Source organism: Crinia signifera, chromosome 4, assembly GCF_055691185.1.
Source record: "Crinia signifera chromosome 4, ASM5569118v1, whole genome shotgun sequence".
NCBI classification, from domain to species: domain Eukaryota; kingdom Metazoa; phylum Chordata; class Amphibia; order Anura; family Myobatrachidae; genus Crinia; species Crinia signifera.
In genome coordinates this window covers 119,056,979-119,079,719 of record NC_139220.1, presented here as the reverse complement: position 1 = coordinate 119,079,719, position 22,741 = coordinate 119,056,979, and the positions used below count along the sequence as shown (strand labels likewise).

The 22,741-nt window shown below is 40.2% G+C and overlaps 1 protein-coding gene and 1 long non-coding RNA gene across 2 annotated transcripts in view; one reads left to right on the top strand and one right to left on the bottom strand.

Annotated features, from left to right (window-relative positions):
• Positions 1 to 22,741, bottom strand: part of PTPRQ (protein tyrosine phosphatase receptor type Q) — a 300,600-nt gene that overhangs the window by 222,050 nt on the left and 55,809 nt on the right. Inside the window, exons 17-21 of the mRNA XM_083182313.1 lie at positions 8,910 to 9,072; positions 7,136 to 7,396; positions 4,648 to 4,808; positions 3,709 to 3,820; positions 2,275 to 2,501 (exon numbers count right to left, since the gene is read on the bottom strand). Coding sequence (XP_083038439.1) covers positions 2,275 to 2,501; positions 3,709 to 3,820; positions 4,648 to 4,808; positions 7,136 to 7,396; positions 8,910 to 9,072 — 924 coding nt within the window. The remainder of the gene's footprint in view (positions 1 to 2,274; positions 2,502 to 3,708; positions 3,821 to 4,647; positions 4,809 to 7,135; positions 7,397 to 8,909; positions 9,073 to 22,741) is intronic.
• LOC146074357 (uncharacterized) overlaps positions 18,451 to 22,741 on the top strand; it is a 55,953-nt gene continuing 51,662 nt past the window's right edge. Inside the window, exon 1 of the long non-coding RNA XR_014473414.1 lies at positions 18,451 to 18,532. This is a non-coding gene — a long non-coding RNA (uncharacterized LOC146074357). The remainder of the gene's footprint in view (positions 18,533 to 22,741) is intronic.

The following is a 22,741-nucleotide window of genomic DNA, read 5'->3' as shown; positions in this document are numbered from 1 at the left end:
ACCTACCCCCATTAGGCAGAGACAGAGCCAGCGTTGGGGTTTTTGGCATGCCCCTGCAAACTAGAAGGCTTTTCTGGGAGAAGTGGTGGTGGAACTCAGTTCCACCCCGTTCCCCGTCACTTTGACCCCTGATTACAGAAGTGATTGCTTCTTAAAACACAGGCAATTTGTAGTTTCTTGCTAAGCAATCTGACTAGATGCATATACTGCATGCCTGAATGATCTAGACCGGATATAGTGATGCGTGGGCCTGCGCATCGCTGTTGATATGGGGCATACACACTGAGCAATTTGTGCTTAATTATTAAGCGATTTAGCCATATCGCATAAGCAGAAATCTCCGTGTGTATTCCACATTAAACGTCCAGCCAATCAGCTCCTAACTGAGATTTTTATAAGATGTCTATAAGATGAAAGTGGGATGGGCATTTACTGCTTATTATCACCCTCGCATTTGTCTCTTTTAAAGGCTTACAGGTAATGTAAAGCTCCTGACCAGTGACCATTTTCTACCCATATACATTATCTAAGTATAAGAAGAAGGACATTGTGCCTAATTCAGCTTCAGTTGCAGTTTAGCAAAAAATTGTAAAAAATGCAACTGCAAAAAAATGCAAGGCCACCCAGTATGACGGGTCCCTCTCCACAATGCAATTTCCAAATCGCATTGCATTCAAAATGTGCGCACACATTGCACCCACCACGGGGAACTGTTTTGCCTTTGAAAGTTGCTGTACCAGACAATGGGCCTGATTCAGCACAGGTCAGTATTTTGCTAAAATCGCAATTTGGTGATTTTAACACCCATGTGCAAGCAATCAAAGAGAATGTGACCACTGTCTGAGTGACATGGAGGGCGGTAATGGGGCTACATCATAGTGTTGGGTGGACAGAGAAGTGCCATTGAGTAGGCACGTTCCGGACAAGGATCTGCAAACTGAGATTGAATCTATCTGAGTGACAGGCAGAAGTGTTAGTGGTGAGGGATGGGGTGGGAGCTGACAGCTTTTTAGAAACTGGGAAGTTTCACCACAGTTTTCTGGTAGTGGCCAGGCCAGCTTCGACAGGCAGTCAGAGTAAGGTTAGACCTACTCATATGGCACTCGCCGAGGGACACTGCAACCAATGGTTGTGTTTTTCCGCTTAAACTGGGATCGCATATGCAAGCAGGAGGCAGTGGCGTAACAATAGTGCTGCAGACCCCGTGGGTCAGTGTGGGCGCCGGTGGATCTGCGGGGGCAATTTTTACACTACAACCTGCCGGGACCTGCCTTACCCCATCGCTTCTAGATCTACTTGTCTGCGGTACACAGTACAGGTCATTTTTGTTGGGGAAATAAATGTTACAACCTTACCATGAACACTGGATATATTTCTAATATCCAAGGACATTTCACATGGCAAAATAGGCTCCATCATTATAACCAGTAACTGTACACTCCAGGTCAGGATATGATTTGTTGGTGGATAGGAACCACTTAGCCCATCTAGTCTGGCCTTTTTATCCGTTAGGCAATCTCAACTCTTTCTGAACCATTAGTTCCTTGTAAGGATATTCACATGCCTATCCCAAGCATAACATGGACACATTCACTGAAGTTCAAGATATGTATAGATATAGATCTATCTATCTACTATATATATATATATATATATATATATATATATATGCCAACAGTGTCCCCGGCACTCCGTTGCCCTGACTGAGGGGGTGTTTTTGTCCTGGTGCCCTCCGGTATGGCGTGGCGGCCACTGTGTATAGCAGGCGGATTTTGCGTCACTCAGATACTGTCACACGGTTTCTAGTGAATGAAAACTTTAAATTACATTTCGGGGTTCTGGACCTGGTTCCTGACGAAGGGGTCCAGAACCCTGAAACGTAGATTAAAGATTAAAGAAAATAATATATTGCATATGTTGTAAAGCCATAAACCAGAAATCTGTTTTTCTGTAAAAGTAACTTATTTGCATATTTCCCATCTAGCATAGCAACACCATTCATTGCATTATTGAATTAGCCTAAGATGTGATAATAAATATCAGACTGTGGACAGGACTCATCTAATTGCCTGACCCAGGTGGTTTTCTGCTGTTTTATTATTTCCTGCTTGTGGTACTGGCCTCACAAATAACAATGTTTCATATATGAACTGTGCTGATAAAAATGATAGTAAAGTTAATGTGCACCACTATAATACTACGCGAGGTACACTTGACTAATTCAGGACAAAAATACACATATTTATTTGAGATTTAATAATGATGTCTTGGTACCTTAATTTCATAGGTTGTTCCAGGGGTCAGACTTGTCAGAAGAACTTCTAGACTGTCAGGTGTAGTTGGTACTTGGGTATAAGATGACTGCATCCATGGGCAAACTTCTCTATAAATAACATAATAAGCTATAATCTTCCCATTTGTATTCCGTGGAATGTACCAAGAGAGCAATATTCCTGCAGAGCCAACTCTTTCTCCAGCTAAGTTGTCAGGGGGTCCAGGAACTAAGAGGCACAAATCAATGAATAATATTGAAGTGGCTTCAGTTTAAAAAAAGAAGCTTCAGAATTAAATAAAACAAAGAATGTATAAGACAGAAGGACTGGTAACATCAGTATTTTCTCTATAATACAGTGTTTCAAAAATGATGATTAAATACAGGAACTTGAGAAAACATTCTTCACCAGGAATGTTAAATATGCAGTGTTCTCAAACTATGCAGAATAGCTTCACATTGGTGCCAGATTGGTTGATCATTTTAAAGTTGGAAACAGGAGGAGATTGTAATGACACCCAAAGGTACTAGGGTCAGGGTGTGTCAGTGACAAGCACATGCTGATTTGGTACAGACATCTCCATGTAACAAAAACTGAATGAAGTTTCTTTTGGCAAACCACGTTACTGATTTATTTACTTGTGTCGGTGGGAACAAAAAGGAGAAGTTGTATTATTTAAATTTGGAATTTTGCACTGTAATTGCAAATAAACTCATGTGCATGCTAATCTCTTCCCCTGTCGCATTCAGTACCATAATATGCTTTTATTTGTACACATTAAATATGCATGTACGCTTATTTAAAAAACAACTAAACAAACTAGTGCATGGCTTTATATGTAATTTGTATGTCCATTTTAAGGCACACTAAGCATCAAACAAAACACCTGTCCATATATATTGAAGTTGAGCAGGAACAATGGAGTTTGCGTGAGAGATGTTCGATTTTATTTTTTGCAAGTATCAAAATAAAAGGTCTGTTCTTTAAGTATTCCAGATACTATGCAAAATCTATACATTTCTCTATATCCATAAGTAATGAGGACAGGGAAATGTTTTACCAATCAACATAAATCAGTTAAATTATCATCTGGCATTTATTGCAGCAGTAAAGGAACTGTGCTAACAACAGGCTGCAAGGTTCTGGATGACGTATGTTATAGCATAGCATGAAATAATAAATTCTGAATATGAGCTAAACAAATGTTACATACTCATCCCCTGTCTGTAAGGTATGCGGCAGCTTTAGATTTCGATTGCTATATTAACATTTTCATAATTAATTAAATATAGAAGCCTATAAGCTGCCAGACAGCAATGTTAGTGTATTGCGTGACAGTATATCAATAATTCAGATTGTATACATTCAGAGGCGTGAAAAGCAATGGACCGACCCAAACTCCACAGACACAACTTATACAATAAAATAAACTTACTGGTTTCATTAGTCATCACCAACTTGCTGTCAGGTGAGCTGAAGGCTGATGATGATACTGAAGAAACAGTTATGCTATATGTGGTACCAGGAGCCAGGTTAGATACATCTGCCTGAAATGCCAAACAGACACGCATTAAATGAAATGTTAAGTGCACTGCGCAGCACAGAACCACTCAACGCACTGCAAACTTCCACTCTGGAACTGTTGGCATTACAGAATCCCAGGGAAGCAGAAACCTCCCGATTCGCATTCCCGCCGTGATGGATGAATATAGGTAACAGAAAGCAGCAGTGAATATTTCCACGGTGAAAAAAAAAATGCTTTATCCTAGAAAGAACTGAAAACTTCACTTGGCTTTCACAGTTAACTTCTTTTCTGGCTAGCTTTATATCTTCCAATCCCACTTCCAAAAATACAATGAGCATACATAGACTTGAGCAGATAATATAAACAGCATACCTGTACATGTGCAATTCTCCTCAGAAGCAGCAGCAAAACAAACAAAAAGGGAATCATTATTTCACTTCTCAGAACGTGGAATTGTTCCTATGACTTTTTGATGGCAACAGGGAAATGTTGCCTGCATTAATGATTTAAAGCTAGGTCTGCCAGCACAGTACACAATTAATGAGTCTGTATTACTCAATAGCACACCCCTTCCTTTGTTAAACTATTCATGAACTCCTGGGTGACTGACTGGAGTTTCAGGGTTGACTTAATAGAAAAAAAAAGTATCATTATTGTTGTTAAGGTAACAATCTCCTGATGTTGAAATTTGCTCTCACAAATTTAGCATAGATCATCTTGTATGCATTCTACGTCCAAAAATAGAAGATGAAGACAGCGTTATGGTTGGCCAGCTTTGCAAAGAATATTCCAATGAACTGCAAGTATAAACAAAAGTTGCCCATCCACGTACTATAATGAAAAACATACCTGATACTCCCCACCCATAAGATCTCTGACAGCAACAAAGCCATGCTGAGGAAAGAGATCCACATGATATCTTTCCACCTGTCCTTGCGGCTGCCTCCAGTATACTGAAAAGGAGTGTGTTGAAATATTGAAGGCAGTAAGACCTATAGGTCTTTCAGGTTCTAGATAAACAAGAGGGGGAAAAAAAGAGATAACTATTTTTTTTAAATATAACTCTAAAGAGTTTTGGTAATAAATGTTTTAATTTGCGAGCACTCTCTAAAGAGTTACAGTAATTTACATAGACTTTTGAAAACGTTACCTCTATTTAACTACCACTATCTTTATACAAGAATGTCACAATGATATAGTAGCACATACACAGATATGTAAGAACATGAATTTTCACAAATTCAAATAGCTAGGATACAAAATAAAACATCAGCCTCCCACAGTACAACTATTTTATGGAAAACAAAAAGGCAAGTGAAAGAAATAAAAGTACAAAAAAGAAGTTAAAAATATAGAATTGAATGTCATTGGGGATATTGGAGGTAAGATATCTGAAAAATAAAAAACTTTGGGATATAGGGGGTTATTCATTCCTTGCTATATTTCCTGGCCAGGCAAAAAAATTGCGATTAATTTGCCAATCGGTATTCAATCACGGCCAATTGAATACTGCTTTTGAGTACAGTTTTTTTGTATACAATTTCTTGGATTTGTGTCAAATTGGCCTATTCACCTGGCTCTAGCTGATGCAGGATTTATTTGCCCAGGCGAAAAAACAGCACTTGGATTGAATAGTTTGAATCAAAATCGCCCTAAAACAGGCAAAAAGTGCAGATTTTTCTCATGGCAAAAACTTCACCGGGTTGAATACCCCCCCAAAATATCAAAACTTCTAAACACTACAGATGTGCTCATAGCAACCAACCAGCTTCTACAGTAACTATCATTTTATAGGAAATACCCAATACTAGAGAAAAGTGATTGGTTGCTATGGGTAACCTCCACTTCTCCAGTTTTTAAAAGGCTTGAAAAAGATGTAGTGATTACACTGCAGGGAGCTTACTATTCTGCCCTAAATATTTATATTTTAACCTTATTCTTACTTGCAGTATTTTTTTTATAATGTTTACTTGACTGACAGAACCATTCAGAACTGAAATTCCAAAATGTTTCACTTTATAGACAATACAAGAAAACTATCTACAGATGTGAGCAATATAAGCTGGTAAATAAGTTATTGTTCGTCTGTCTTAATGCCACATCTAGTTGCAGTACATGTTTTGCCCTGCTATAACTGTAATATAAATTAATGGGATTTGAAAAGGCATTTTTAATTTATTTATATTACTTTTGCCATCAGCACCATGGACAGAGAAAGGGACAGAAAAACAAAATAGGGGGCCAAATGGTGCAGCTCAAGGAGCAGGTCTTAAAATAACAATACACAGCTATTATGAATAAAACCTAAGGAGGGAGATATCCAGACTGCAAATGTGTTAAATGTATCTCTTAACCAGTTTGCTATGGCTGCAGCATTATTGTAAATAGCTAAGCCTCAACATTAAGTCAATTTAATCTAATAATATATGTACAGTAATGATAATGTAGTAGCCATTGTAAAAATAATGGAGCACACAAAAAAGTCCCTGGCATTTCATTTGGCAAATATAAAACACCAAAATAGAAAATAATAAAAATGACACTACTTTGTATAGCAGTTTTTCTTTGAATTAAGCCCCATCTCTTCAATGTGCATCCTATTAAGTGTATTTTGGAATTTTATTTAAGCAACAAAGGGGTCGGTGTACTACATTTTGGTGAGAGATGAAGTGGCTCCTAACTGCCATACAGGCTGTATTTGAAAAATAACAGAAGCTGGTTGGTTGGTACTTTGGCCCTCATTCTATATGACTAAGTGTTCGCACTGGGGACCGATGTTGAAGCCATGCGCATGTGCATATTCTCTTATGCGCATGTGCAGGGCTTCTGTGTTGGAGCCTTCGGAGACTTGCATAGTCTCAGTGGCAATTGCACAGGGGGGAATGGGTGAAGGCGGGCAGTGCATTTCCAGGGCTTACCCACCAAAACACTGGGTGCGCCCAGACGGGGAACCTACCTTCCGGGGGCAGGCGGGTAATATTACAGGATGTCAGCCGCCCACCCAGTTCAGCCTAAGTCAGACTAATAACTGCTGGAATCCCGACTGTCTGCGCATCATAGAACACCTAAGTTTAAGTACTGAAGGTAATGATGACAGCTGCTCTCATGTACTGAAAAGTGGGACAAAGCAAACTTGTTGCCTGTTGGCATTTCATTTGCATTCCATTCGCAGTGGGTTCCAAAGTAGAGAGATCGCATTATGAACAACTATTATGATGTAGACCTATTTCTTGGATTTTTTCCTATAAATATATTTTCTGTAATGTGTTAATATGCAAGCAAATATTCAATTGTGGTAAAAAGAAAAAAGAAGGCAAAGAAGGAAAAATGCTCATACCTGCTACCACCTGCACAGATTTAATGTTGCCTACAACACTTCCTTTCATCCTCTGGACTGTAATATTATAGATTCCACCAGGAATTAACGGTGTTACTGTATACTGTGTCTGTGCTCCAGGTACACTGATCTCTCTTGCATACGTCTGATTGGTAAGTAGAATTCTGTAGTGCGTAAAATGGGTTGTGATTGGGTCCCACTCCAGAGTGGCAGAAGTGATGTTTATATGTTTGACAGAAAGCCCACAAATTCCAGGAGGTCCTAGGTAAAATCAAAAACTGTATACTCAGATTCTAGGATTTTCAGGATTTCATTAGATACTGTATGTAGGGACAATTTACAATAATTTGGACCTAATTACATATTAATTGTGTACTGCTGTTTCATCTACTAAAATATTTTTCAGCGCAATAGATGGGGTGATTCTCTTGTGAGTAACTGTGTGGCAAAAAAAGGTCCTGGCTATGGACAGAGAAAGCAGCAAATAGGCACTGAGACCCCAGCTGAGCATGGTCTGGACCACTGTATGCTAAGCAGAGGCCCCTACTCTCTGCCCCTTGAGGCTGGATTGTTATTACTGTACCAAGCCAACCCCCACATTTTTGTACGGTGCTACATAAAGCACTCCTGATTAGCAATGTACCAACAATTTTTGGAATTAAATGGTGAAGTTAATTCACAAAAACCCCAAGTATATCCTTTTGCATATACTGTACATGTGATGTGATCATCAGGTGACAAATCTCCCATCAAATTCAGCAAGGGAACTGTGCTCTCTGGGGAGTTGTGAGGACCAGCTGCAGTTATCACATGAGCGAAACCAATCTTAATAAAATAATGGTACTGTGCTCAGCTTAGTGACATGCACAAATTAAAACAGTTGAGAGAAGTGACACTAAAGTTAAAACTAATACTAGTAGTACAACTAATGGTGCCCACACACGCACCGATCCCGGCGGTGCAATGCTATGCGATGGGGTGCGCTTAGTACAAAAAGTATGTGCAGCACATACTTTTGTACTAGCTTTTTATGGCATAGCATCGCATTGCATGCACATCGCATGCACAAGGCATACGATGCGATGCTATGTGTGCTAGTTAAGCACAGAACGCACGCCGGGATCGACGCGTCTGTGGGCACCTTAACTGTAGATTTGATATCTGCTGACACGCCCTTATCTTTTTCCCCATGGTAGCAGCTTTTTATAACTAAATAAAAACCTGCGATAAATCAGTGCACAGCTTTTAGTTTGAATCTCCAGAATCTCCAGATGCTAAATAAGAAATACTGTATACTGTATTTAATACAGATCAATTTTAATAAATATTTAGTTTTAAATTGAAGAAAAACATTTAAAAATGAATAAATGTGTGTTTTAGCCCTGAAAGCCCAACAGTGATTTAGACTAAATTTCACCAATTTGAAATCGATAAAAATTGAAATTTAGTAATTATACAGTACCCCCCCCCCCCCCCCAATAGTCTCCAAACCCCCAAAGGAGTAGTACTTCTGCATAACACCTACTTTGATGTGAAATTGACATAATGGGCACATAATACCCTGAATCATCGGCCCTTGGGGTATGGGCGGGCAAGAACTGATGGAAAGCATCCAGCCCAACCCCCATCAATATTCAGCTGTCTCGCCCTCTGGCTTTTCCAGAAGGGGAGGATCATTTTGTAACAAGAATGCAGTACATACACTTGTATTTTAGGGTAAGGTCCTCGAATCTCAGCAATCTAGAAAATAATGTATTATACACCAAATTCTTACTTGTCGTAGCCACTGTCCCTGCAGGGATACTAAAATGCTGGCCTTTAATTGTTCTAACATCAAATACGTAGTCTTCCCCCGGAACGAGACTCTTCACCACCGCTTCATTGGCTGTCGTTGTTAACTTGAGAACTGTTTCTCTATTACTTGGATGATAAGATAACTGTAAAAACATTGTAAAAATAATTATATTTTAGTTTTCACTGGATTTTACCTCATGTAGGTAATTCTCTTCAGATATATAAAATGCAACTGAAAAAAATGGTTTTCCTATGATGTTTTATGAAATAGAATATACAAAGAATATGCTACTGATGCCTAACCAGTGTGTCAGTGGGATAACCGGAGATGTCTGAAAGCGTCATCGAAATAAAGGTGCTTTGCAGGGCAGATCCTGTAAGTGGCAATCATTTACACACACTGCAAAATCAAACTGGTTATAAAATGGAGAGTGATAAGAAACCAACCAATCAGTTCCTGCCTGACATTTTTCAAACACAGTCTGTGACATGGAAGTTTGGAGCTGATTGGCTAGCTGTTTATCACTCTCCAATTTATCATTTTTGAAGCGTAGTGCATCTGGCCCCATGGCATATGGAGTACAATACATACTTACCAACTTTGTCAGACTCCTCTCTGGGAGAAGTCCAAAGAGGAGACACTGCAGGGTATTATAGGGAGTGGGGCTGAATGGTCTCAGCATTTGAGGGTAAAAGGATACAATCAAGCTATTTAGTCCCACCCTCTTCTCACAGCTTGCGCAATTGACAGTACAATCCTGCCAGCTTCACTAGAAAGGGGGCAGGATGAGGTAGAGCTGCCTATTCTTCTGGGGCTGTGCGGGACTATCGCAAAAGGTGTCAGTCTCTCCGCAGGAAGGCGAGTAGTTAGAATATTTATTCCAGTTTAATCTTCATCCAATGAAACTGTACAAATATTAGTTTTTAAAAGTAAGGGAGAGTGATTACAGCTGCAGATTAGGGTTCTAATCATGATTGCTAAAAGCAGCTAGCAGGAAAAGCTTTCTCTTCCAGTTTAGGAGGGTCAGGCTACTGTGCATTCCTTTTCTCTCTCAGACCGTTTGCTCCTCTGTTTTATTGCAAAAGATTAAAAGCTGTAGGTGAAAAAGCCAAAAGCATCAAACAAATTTTTGGTGCTTATCCATCAGTGTTATTGGTGCCCTGCACATAATTCATATCCTGTCCAAACTAAATTCTTAATGGGATCTAAATCTACAGATTAAATTTCATCAGTTTTAAACATTTAATATATTGTAGTAAATTTCCACAAAATAAATGTAGCAATAATGCAATGAAATACAGCCTTCGAAAATTGGTTAGGACTTTAAATTTGTTTCTTACTGTGTGTCTGGGTACCTATTACACATTGCAGTTTTCATTTACCTTATTTTTGATAGTTTAGTGAGCGCAGCAGCCGGAAGTTCACGGCGGCCATACTGGCGCCGTGAAACTAAACAAGTACCCAGCATGCTTATATAATTATTATGACACTTTCATAAATACTAGTGGTAGGGAATATAGATTGTAAGCTCCACTGGGGCAGGGACTGATGTGAATGTTCAAATATTCTCTATAAAGCGCTGCGGAATATGTGTGCGCTATATAAGAAACTGTTAAATAAATTCATTAATTAATTGTTAAAACAGCTCAGTTTACTCCCAGTGAATGCCATAAACTCATCTTATGTGTGTAGTCACTGACTTGGGATAAGTAAATAAACTTCCGAAAGCAGCAAAGTATTCAGCTCCACCCTCATCATGTGTGCTTCATATCCTGTACACAAGGTCAGACTGGCACACAGGGGTACAGAGAATACTTCTTTAGGACTTAGTCTGTGAGGCCCACCTTCATCTTTAGAGATCATGTTCCAGACTGTTCACTTGAACAATGCTTCCTACTGCACAGGGCTATGGTGTATTTTTCTACAACACATTGCTGTTATCTGGTATTGGTATACTTGTGTCTCTCCTTTCCTGGAAAAAGTCGGTCTCCACTTTTCCACCCCCCACCCCCCTCACACACACACACACACACACACACACACACACACACACACACCTCCTTCCCATTCACAACTTCAGCCATTTTCTTACCTACTAAAAGTTTTGATGCCAGTAATCTGGGCATTGTATGGCATTGTTGGCAGCAAATAAGGTCTTCACTCCCCCGCCCCTCCCACCTAAAGCCACCAACTTTTGCCCCAAATTGACTGCCAGATAGTTAGCAAGTGTGCCGTACATTCTCTTGCACTCTGATAATTGCATTATTTAGCATTTTGCAGCATTTTACTTTGTGAATTATTGTGCATTTTAATTTGTTGGAATTGCTGCATTTATCCCTTGCAGTCTTGCCCTTTGCTTTACCTTCCTGTTAAGCAACAAAATACAGTAATTGGTTCTGCAAAACACGTCTCTAGTAGAGAATTTAGTCTGTAAGCTCCAATGGGTCAAGGGTTGACATAAAGGATTAACTATTATCTGTATTGCATTGCATGGTATGTTGGTGCAACATACTGTAACTAAAGCATAATAATACACTTCCTCATGTTTACATCTTCTTGTTTAGATCACACACATGAGCAGAGAAGGAGCTTTTAAATGATCACAGATTTCTTTGCTCTTGGCTTCCACATAAAAGAAGGGAGAGATCTTGGAGGACCATTTATCAACTGTATAGAACTCATATGGCACATTTACATTCAACAGTCTTCTGTTCCAGTGTTTTGCTGGAAGCCGAGAGATTTTTTCTTTTTTTTATAAAACTGGTTGCAAATATGTTGTCACCAACAAGGAAAGGCTACTCTCCTGCCCAGGTCCACATATACTGATGCCAAATCCTTCCATGCATAGTCTTACATATTCATGTGTACTGCTGCAGTAAATGTTGGTTCATGACCTAATGGCACTGATTTTCCTGATGTTCTTTGTGTTGCTATAATTACTATGCTATCAATCAGCGGTGGCACCAGGGTATGTGACACCTGTTCCGATGGGGCTTCAGGGAGTGTGTGGAATGCTGGGGAGTCCCACTATGTTAAAGGAGGCTTGGATTTGAGGGAAAAACCGCCTATAACCCCACTAGGCGGACGTGCGGCTTCCCTTGTAAACTCTGCAGCACTGTCGGCTCCTTCTCAGTGACAGGGGATTTATTCAAAATGTGAGTAAATTTAGGAATGGTAATAAGGGACAGAGCCAAATGCAGGATTTATGTGTGAGGGGATTCCAGAGAGGGGGTGGGGCCAGTATGGGAGGCGGAGATTTAGGTGAACCATGTTTATGTGATCTTCTTAATGCTGGGTATGTTAAATGGGTGTGTATATGTGTGCGCCTGCATATGTACTATCTATCTATATAATACATATATATATATATATATATATATATATATATATATATATATATATAAAAGCATAAATAGATAAAGTATATAGACAGGTATGTAAAGCACTGCACCTTTATTAAGAAATAGACAGGTATGTAAAACAGTTTAAGCCTTTAATTTCTTTCTTACTTCTCTTCTTCTACTTTTCTACTGTATTCCTTTTCCCTTCGCTGTGGACAACTACTCTTTGCAAAGTCTATTACGAAACTATGCTTCTAATTCCTCTTGAGCGACAGTAGTGATCAGAGAATGGGACAACAAGGCAGAGTTGTATGTGCTGCAGGCAGGTCTTCCTGTCCCCACCCTTTACCTAGGTGCTGAGGACAGCTACACACACACACACACACACACACACACACACACACAGACACACACTTCTTAACTCACCACTCAGTCACTGCAACAGCCACCCCAGTCAGTCTCTGATGTGGGTGGGATTCAGATGCATTGCCTCATTAGGCCCTGCCCCGTGCATTGTGATTCACAGGATTTCAGAGAAGGGCATTTTATGGGCATGTCCTAGTGTACCATTTTAGGATGACTACTACCTTAATCTTATATTCACTAGGTTCCCTAACTTTTTTGAATCAAGGCGCCCAAGAATATCAGAAAATAATATACAATAAAGTAAATTGTGTCTATATGTCATACTTAGGGTCAGTTATGTGGTTTGAAACAGGAATCACTTCTGTTCACATATTTCAGGAGTGGAAGCCACAAGAACTGGTTTTTCCTAATACATTGCCAATGCAAAATTTGAATTGGTCATAGAAAACCAAACCAGGGCACCCCTACAATTGCTCCGAGGCACCCCAGGGTGCCCCAACACACAGTTTCAGAACCTTTGCTCAGCTTCTGATATTATTAGAACTCTGTTCCCCCTTTTTCATCACAACCATATCACCTGCATAGTCTCCTCAATTACTGTAAGCTCACTTTTTCTGAGCTCAAAAACACTATTTCCAATCATTTTCACCTCCCTGAAACACTGCTCTCACCAATTACACATTAAATACTCATGAGATTGTTGTACTGCACCTTGTCCTAAACTCATAAATAGCAGTGATTCCAGCCAGGTACAGTGATTCTCAACACACACACACACACACACACACACACACCTACTATGGATGTCAGCAAGACAGGGGTAAAAGTGAGGGGGAACGGGGTGGAACTTATTTCCACCACCTCTAATGGTGAGTTGGAACATTTTAACCTCCATTGGCCCTGTACAGTAATTCTCACAGAAAAGCACTCTAGTTTGCAGGGGGATGTCATAAACCATACCACTGGCCCTGTCTCTGCCTAATGGGGGAGGTATACTTAGGTGGCATAGGTGGCATAGAGAAATGAGTTCCCCCACCTCTGCATGACCACTTTATGCCCTGCAGCAAGACACCTACAAAATGTAAATAATAACATCAGTGGTGTAAATCTTGTACTTCAAATGACTTCCTCACATAAATGATCTACCACTGCTATTGAAAGGTTTTGGAAGTGACAAACTCTTATCTCTGCTCAGCCTTCTAACCCCAAGCAACATACTTTGAATTGCTTCTCACCCTCACATCCATCCTACCAGCTACTATTAGCGTGATGTATATTGCTTGCTATTTCAAGGACAATAATGATAAGATCCAAAATTAAAAGATATGCTCTCCCTCAGCCAGCAACCTACTCAATTCCTTCTTTGATCCATTTGGCACTTTCTTTTTATTTGGTCTCACAAAATAAGATAAATTGTGAAATGTAATAGGATGAGAGAATCAGAAAGTGAGAGATGTGGTAAGAAATCTCCAGGTTTTTTTAAAGCGGCAATCATTTACACTGCAAAATCAAACTGGTTTTGCAGTGTAAATGATTGGCACGTTAAAAAAACTGGAGATTTCTTACCACATCTCTCACTTTCTGAATCTCTCATCCTATTACATGTCACCCAAAGTATCTACAGTACACTTATCATCTTCAAACGTTCACATATAACCTCAAAAATCAGTAATGTTCTGGCTCCTGTGTTCATCCCAACCTCATCTAAAATCTGTAATCTCTCTCTTTTTTCTATCTATCATTATTGAAGAATGGAGTGATTACTCCATTTCTGAAAAAACACAATGCTGACCCTAATACACTCTCAAATTACTATCCCATATCTCGTCTCACCCAATTCATGTCTCAAACAACTTATTGGACTACTTCATTCGGCTTTCGTTCCCAACACGCCACAGACACTGCAGTGACTAAAGTAGTGATTGATTTGATTATTGCAAAGTCTAACGGTTTCACTTCTCTTCAGAGCCGGCCCTAGCCTAAATTACGCCCTAGGCAAGATTTTGACTGTTGCCCCCTAGCACCGCCACTAGTTCCGTCTCTGACCCTGCTCCCCTTTCCCAAGATCATCAACCCTCATCATAGCAGTCATAATTTTGGTGCTCCTACCCGCAATATTTTAAAAAGAAACAGCGCACCCATTCGGTGCGGAGCCCAAACAGGGGTGTGTTCTTGCTGGGAAGGGGCATGGCCATACAATAGTACCCCCAATTCAAATTATGCCACACAGTAGTGCAACTTTATTCACATTATATCATGCGATGGTGTCCCTTATTCACGTTACATCACACAGTAGTACCACTTTACCTTATGTACATTACTCCTCATATTATTCACATTATACCATTAGAAAAAAATCCTGAGAAAATATTGTATTTTAAGCACCTCCATGGCCACACTGCAACCCAGCATAAAGCAGGGTGTGCTGGGTAGAGGAGAAGAGCTGCAGCTGCTGCTGTCACTTAAGGGGACGGGGCCCCCACTGCGCCCTTCCATCAGACTTTGGCCTGGGTAATTTGTACCCCCTACCCCTTTTTCTCGGCAACCCTGATAATACCACACAGTAATGCCCCTTACACATGACACACCTTATTAATGTCCTTATAACCATAATGCCCCTTACACATTATGCCAACCTTTATTAATGCCCTTCATACACATAATGACACACATAATGCCCCTTACACATATGTCACACATTATTAATGCCCTTATACACATGACACACATTATGCCCCTTACACAGACAGGACTCGCACAGCCGCTAACAGCCTCACTCACACACACAAAATAGGCATGCTGCATATCATTTTAATCAGCAGAAGCTGCTGATGCCCCTAGGCATTCCAAATGCCCTAGGCAATTGCCTAGTTGGCCTATGCCTAAGGCCGGCTCTGCTTCTCTTCTTCACTTATTCTCCTGGATCGATTTGCTTCATTTTACGCTAAGATTCCTGTGTTATCTTATGTAATGCCTAGATATATTTGGTGTATAATTCAGGTCATGTTTAAAAATGTCTGGTCAACAGATTATAATCCATTATATTCACAACAGGACTATAAAGTAGGATTTATTCATCTGGAACTCATCTGTGTGTGATGTTGCCACTGAATGGACTTTTGGGTTAGTTCCCGTAGGTAAGTGTGACTTACGATACAATCAATAAACCAATTATACTCTTATGCACTAATGCTCTTTCTATTTATAGATATATTCCAAAGCTAAACCATTCACACTGAATACAATGAACAATGTACAGACTAAATTAACAAAAATGTACAATCTTAACAACATACTACTAATACAGTCACGTATAAATCTGTGGGAACCTTTATAGTATGTTAAAGTTGTTTAATTGAAATGGCCTCGATGGTGCACTATATGGCACCCAGTACTATATAACAAAGTTACTGCATCAGGGATTTATTTAAGGTAGTAAAGTTGGAAATTTGATCCAATACATATAATACTGAAAATACTGATTCTGTAATTGAATTGTACAGAGTGTAGCCAGGGCTGCTGAAAGTACCACCAGGCCCCCGGCAAAAAAGGGTTTGGCCCCAATAAAATTTGCAAGGCATGTGGGCCGTGTGTGGGAAGACAAGCTTTTACTGCCTTTCTCCCCGGTTCAGCAAACAGCACTGAGCAGTGTGTGCTGTGCTGGGGAGAGAGGAAGTACACGCCCCCACCCCCCTTCTCAACAGCCCTGCTTGTAGCTTCACAATTGCTGTCAGTTGACTCTTCATTGTTCCTCAATTAACTAGCGACGAAGTAAATTTAGTATGGTGCTCCAGAAGATCTCTAAACCCAGTGTCTTGGAGGTTGCTGACTTGAAGATTTCAATATCTTCCTGTCACTGTCTCCCTAGAGAAAGCCATATGTTACACTTCCTCTGTTACACTGGATACTTTACACTACTCAGTCCTGGTTTCTCCTAACATCCTTAGGGGGGATGCCTGTTACAATGTAGTAATGAGACACTCCATATATTAGCAGAACTGTCCTGGTAATTAGTATAGGTTATACTTTGCTCAGCTAAATGTCTGTGCTGGCTCTGGCGCTGTCCCTCTCTATGATCAGCTTGGAACGTGTGTAAATTGAAATGCAAGACTTCCGCCTGTCGTTAGCCCCCAATGTCACCTTCAGTATGGGTAATATAGGACTAACAAGCTGCCTCCTGTACTATAGCTCTCTGGAAGGAAGCAGAAATCTCCTCTGCCTATCACTGTATATCAGGTTATATCAGGAAGAGAACACTTATGCCCCAAGGACCCGTCTCCATATTGAAGAACACTGCTGCCCCAACTCTGCCCCCCCCCCCCCCCCAATTCTAGGAGCTGTGGTCATCATTTCAAGCCCTGTCCTCCACATGCACAGAACAGGTCTTGCACCTGTGCAGAAGCCCCAAACATCGTACCCTATGGTTTGCATACAAATACTGTATGAATCAGGCTCTTTGAGACTGAGCTATTCCCAGAAATCAGGACTGAAACAGTAACTCAGACAGTGAGGAGTGCTCCAGAACCATGGGAGCACTTGCCTGTCACCCAGACAAGTGGGAGGAGGGGAGGAGGAATGTTGATTAAGAAGATGGATATTTTATTTTTTTTAAGCCGTGTGTAGATTCCTAGCTATCTTACACTTAATATAACTGACTTTATCACAAACCATGGACCTGCAGAAGTGAACTTAAAAACTCATCCCACAGAATGCAGTTGTATTATCTTTAGAAATGTGACTGAAGTATGTTGTGACAGGAAAAATGGAGGAGCCATCAACCAATCATTATAAATCATGTTCATCATAACTTACACTATTCTTCATGAAAGGTATCCAAAGAATTAAAACAAGGCATTTTTCAACATCAAATGATTGGATGCTTTATGTGACTGAAGATTAATATACTGTGTAAAGTGTATATAGCATCCCTGGAGTGGGTGGGAAAACCCAGACATAGAAATTAGTCATAACGAATTGATACACTAAGTAATTCCAAATGCTACATATCTGGGGTGTAGCTATCCATTAAGTTACTTTTTGAAATGTTCCAGCAAAACTTACTATAAATAATAACAGTGTTTACTGCATACCACACATGTTATGCCACCTTACATTCTATCTACACATGTGATTTATCAAAATATTTCAATACAATTATTGTAAAATATTATTATACATGTGTAAATTCCGGATTAGTAAATTGAAGGTATAAGTAATCATACGGAGGAGGAACATACTATCAGAAGTCTCATTACTTACTATAAAATATGTTTGTGATAGCCATCATTCAGTGCGACTGCCAACTAACATACAGTATGTGGGGAAAAGCAAGAGACTTAAAAATCTAAATCCAGGAACACATTAGAAATGTTTATTTAAAACGCCAATCCAGCATGGTTTTGCCTTTTAAACAGAGCCAGATTAATTGAGGGGCGACAGGGATGGTCATCCTGGGGTCTCCACACACAGGGGGCCCCACACACAGAGTAATCTGGTACGGCAATTGGGACAGTGGCTGCCCCCCTCCACCCTGAACCATGTCACCCGGGCATACCCTGTTGTGGTTCTTAACAGTGGCTGCAGCTGCTCAAGCTACATACAGCACAGGGCAGATCCCATGAAGGGACTAAGGAGTTATTCTGTGCTGCACTGTACACAGCCTGAGCATAGCAGCCTGAGCAATGGTATACCCTCCAACTGTACCTTTTTGGCCGGTACAGTACCGTTTTATTATAACCTGTACTGGCCAAAAGGGGCTTTGTACCGGGTTTCTGGGTCTCTAACTGTCTATGGAAAGTATAGGAAAGGGGGCATGGCCATGCTCCCTTTATCCATGGTAATGCCTCTTTCTGGATCGATTTCTGCCCATCAGATGTTAAATGGAAACCATGGCAGGTGATACCCATATGGCACAGTTTAGAGGGGATTGGGGGCTGCACTTCAGACAGGGCAAGGGTACATTTCATTGGAGGGGGCCCTCCCAATGTAAATGTCCCTGCGCCCCACAAGCCTAAATCCTGCCTTGCTTTTAAAACATTGGCACTTTAAAACAGCACAGCAGCCAGGCTCACCTGAATCTCACAGATCTACATTTCTCTTATTAGAGGGAGATATATCAAAGCTTGGAGAGAAATACAGTAGACAGATATTTTTAAGAAATGTCAGATTGATTCATATATATAGGAACAGAATATGGGCACTCACCAAGGTCAAGGTTACAACTTCAAGATTTTTATTGCTTTGATAGAACCATCGTAACGACGTAACGTAACATTTCGGTCTTAAACAGACCATCATCGGGAAATGGTACAAACTTTCAGGTACAGCTTCAGACAGGCAGCATGGCATCCATCCTCAAGAGAGGACACACCTTAACTGCCTCACCGCGTCAGCTTATATACCTGTGACATCATCATCCCCTGTGTATTTTAATCATTGTGGAAAAACAACATTCAGCTACTATATATATATATATATATATATATATATATATATATATATATATATATATATATATATATATATATATTGTACACTTCAAGTGTCTAAAAACAAATTGTCAGCCATACTTAAGTCTAGTTCTTCTTGCCAACACCTTACAATAAACTCAGAGTGGAAGTATTGATATTAACCTTTTCAAGGCATCTTGTGCACACCATATTGTGACTTTTTCCAGCTAGTTCTGAATGGACTTTGGGATTCTATTTACTAAGCCTTGGAAAGAGATAAAGCGGAGAGAGATAGGGTACCAACCAATGAGCTCCTAACTGTCATGTTACAGGCTGTGTTTGAAAACTATCAGAAGCCGGTTGGTTGTATTTCATCTCTCCACCAAGGATTTGTAAATAGACCCCTTAATCTGAGACAGGGACTCTGATGTATGATGTTTAGTACAACGGAAGCAGGTCTAGATGGAGTCCCCATTCCCCAACTCCTCAGCAAGGGGAATCGGTGGGTGTCTTGACCATTTCAATATGGTTTGAGAAACTAAAGTTAAAAACATTAAATGTTTTTATTGTAAATAAGGCCACTGACGGATGGTAAATTAGATGCGGTTGATTAATAAATATTAGATGATTAGTAAAATGATCTTGGCTGAGTCAGTAGTATTTGCTAAGCAACTGACATACAGATGCCGTACTCATTAAACATTAATCAAAAGCACTATGTGTATAGAAGAAAATTTTCAAGCTTGTTAAACACACACTATCTATAAAATACTGTGATACTGCCATAACTTTTTAAAAAAAAACTTCACCATTTATTGACGGATGTTATATTTTATAGTGCAATAAAGGAGGACTTTCCTAATAACCAGGGCCAAATTGAGGACTTTTGGGGCCCTGGACAAAAACTTGTGTGGGGCCCCTATTCATAAAAGTGATATAATGGTGTTATAAAAATAAAGTATAATTTATCCATTTCTCTATTAGGGCCAGATGTATCAAGCTTCAAAAAGTGATAAAAGGTAGAGTGAAAAACAGCCAGCCAATCAGCTCCAACCTGCCATGTTAAAGTCTGGGTTTGAAAAATTACAGGTAGGAGCTGATTGGCTGGTTGTTTGTCACTCTCCACTGTATCACTTTTTGAAGCTTTATGCATCTGTCCCTAAATCCATTATTTATGTTATAAGTATTTTCTTGGAATGGACTAATAAATATTTAGTGCATTCAGTTTAAAAAAATACAAATAACACAAGTAATGGATTGACAAAAACGGGTTGAAAATAGGACTCAGTCATTTGTTGAAATGAAAGGAAAGACATCATAAGATTATGAAAGGTAGATCACAAAATATTAGTAGTTAAGTAACGTTAGTTACCTAGTGGAAAATGGTATATAGTGCTGTTGTTTATTAATAAGGAATAATAACTCATATGTACATCGCCACAAAGCTCACAGCCCTCTGCCGGGTGTGGTATATTTTACAGACACTCAGGATGCCAACAGTCATCACTCAGACGTTGGAATCCCGACTGCACAGCGGGGGGAGCGCAATGAAGACCCTTGCACTCCCCCCGCTGAGCAGTCGGGATTTCGACGTCAGAGTAATGACTGTCGGAATCCCGACTGTCGGGGAGCCGTCCGGCACCCCCTCTGCCAGCCAGTCACACACACTGCCAGCTCTGCTGAGGAAGGAGACTAGACTAAGGAATAGATTTATTAAGCTTGGTAAAGTGATAAAGTGTCTGGTTTTTATCACTGGCCAATCCGCTCCTACCTGTCATTTTTCAAACCAAGCCTGTAACTTCACAGGTAGGAGCTGATTGGGATAAAAAACAGTCACTTTATCACTTCACCGAGCTTAATAAATCTGCCCCTCAGTGAAATGGCACCACCTTACTCTAAGCTCATGGAGGTCACAGAAATCCCAGCGACAGTGGCAGTGACTGTGAAATACCACAACAGGCTGACAGTGATTTTAGCAGCACCTCAGCGGGTGGCACTGGCAGCGGCTGTGTAGTGAGGAAAACAGAGACACAGTTGAATCATGCTGTGCTCCAATTTCTGTACCAGAGGTATGTGCGATTCAGGGGGAGAGTGTGGAGGCCCCTAATGCGTGGGGGCCCTGGGACATCCACCCCTTTCGCTCCTCCTTGGATCCGGTCATGCTAATAACTATCAAAAAGGAATACTTTGATAATTTAAACAGATTGCACATGAGGGGTGAAATATGTATTATATTTTTTATAACTATTTTAAATAATATTTTTTTTCTAAATAATGAAACAAGCAGGAGTTAGCTTACTTCAATGATAGTTGTCCTATAAAAATGCATCATATATGTAAATGGTTGACATAGATCTAATGGAAATAAAATGAAATGATCAAATGATTACCAAACAGGTCACCAACTGGTTCTCTTTCAGTAATATTCTAAATTTACAAAACAAACAATCAACAGCCATTATTTTTTTATTAACAGTTATTTATATAGCGCACAAATATTCCACAGGGCTTTACAGAGAATATTTGAACATTCACATTAGTCCCTGTCCCAGTGGAGCTTACAATCTATATTCCCTACCACATGTACACACACAGACATTCTAGAGTTAATTTGTTGGGAGCCAATTAGCCTACCAGTATATATTTTTTTGATTGTGGAAGGAAACCGAAGTACCCGGAGGAAACCCACGCAAGTACGGGGAGAATATACAAACTCCACACAGTTAGCACCATGGTGGGATTCGAACCCATGACCTCAGTGCTGTGAGGCAGTAATTCTAAACATTACACCATCCATATATTATGGAATGTATGTTTATTACAGTGAGGATACATTTGTGCTATTGCAAATAGATTTAGCCCAGCACACAGATGCGTATACTGATAAGGAAGATGTGTACCAAATGTAATGTTGGACAAATGTTTTTTTAAAAGGGGCAATCGCTTACAAGGCATATTTTTGCCTTGTAAGTAATTGCCCCTTTACAACAAAGTCAGTGTTCATCCGGCATCCCGCACGGCCAATGAACACGAGTGGCATTACATTTAGCCTGATATTATTGTCAGACATCCCAGGGCAGAAGCAAACACCAGATGATTGCTGATGCCAGCACTAGTGAAACACTTGCAAATGCCCTGCTGATGCAGATAAATGATTTCTCTGATGCTTGTGCAGATAGGACTGTTTACTATGCAATATTTTATTTTTGATTCATATATAGCAGAGAACAAAGAAAAAAATCATACAGCAACCCGGAGACAGGGGGGTGGCGGGCGTGGATGTAATGCGGGGAGGGGGGCGCTGTGTTTGTAATGCGGGGGGGGGGCGGATGTAATGTAACGCAGGGGGCGTGGTGTCTGTAATGCCGGGGGGGGGGGCTCCAACTTCTTATATTTGTCCAATCCTCCACCTCCAAGGTTAGCCCTAAATCCTCTCTCCAAACTTGTATAAAGGGTTCTTTGGAAGTGGGAGAATTGACCAAAATAGAATAAGGAGATGCTGCTTTTACATCCTGGGTTATAGCTACCGAAGCGTTCATACAGTAGCTTCGGTTTTTATATGGGGAATGTATCTTAGTTTATGCATTTTGAGCCAGCGATTTAAGCCAGGGATTTGTATAACAATGGATGATGAACCATACATGCAGTGTATACT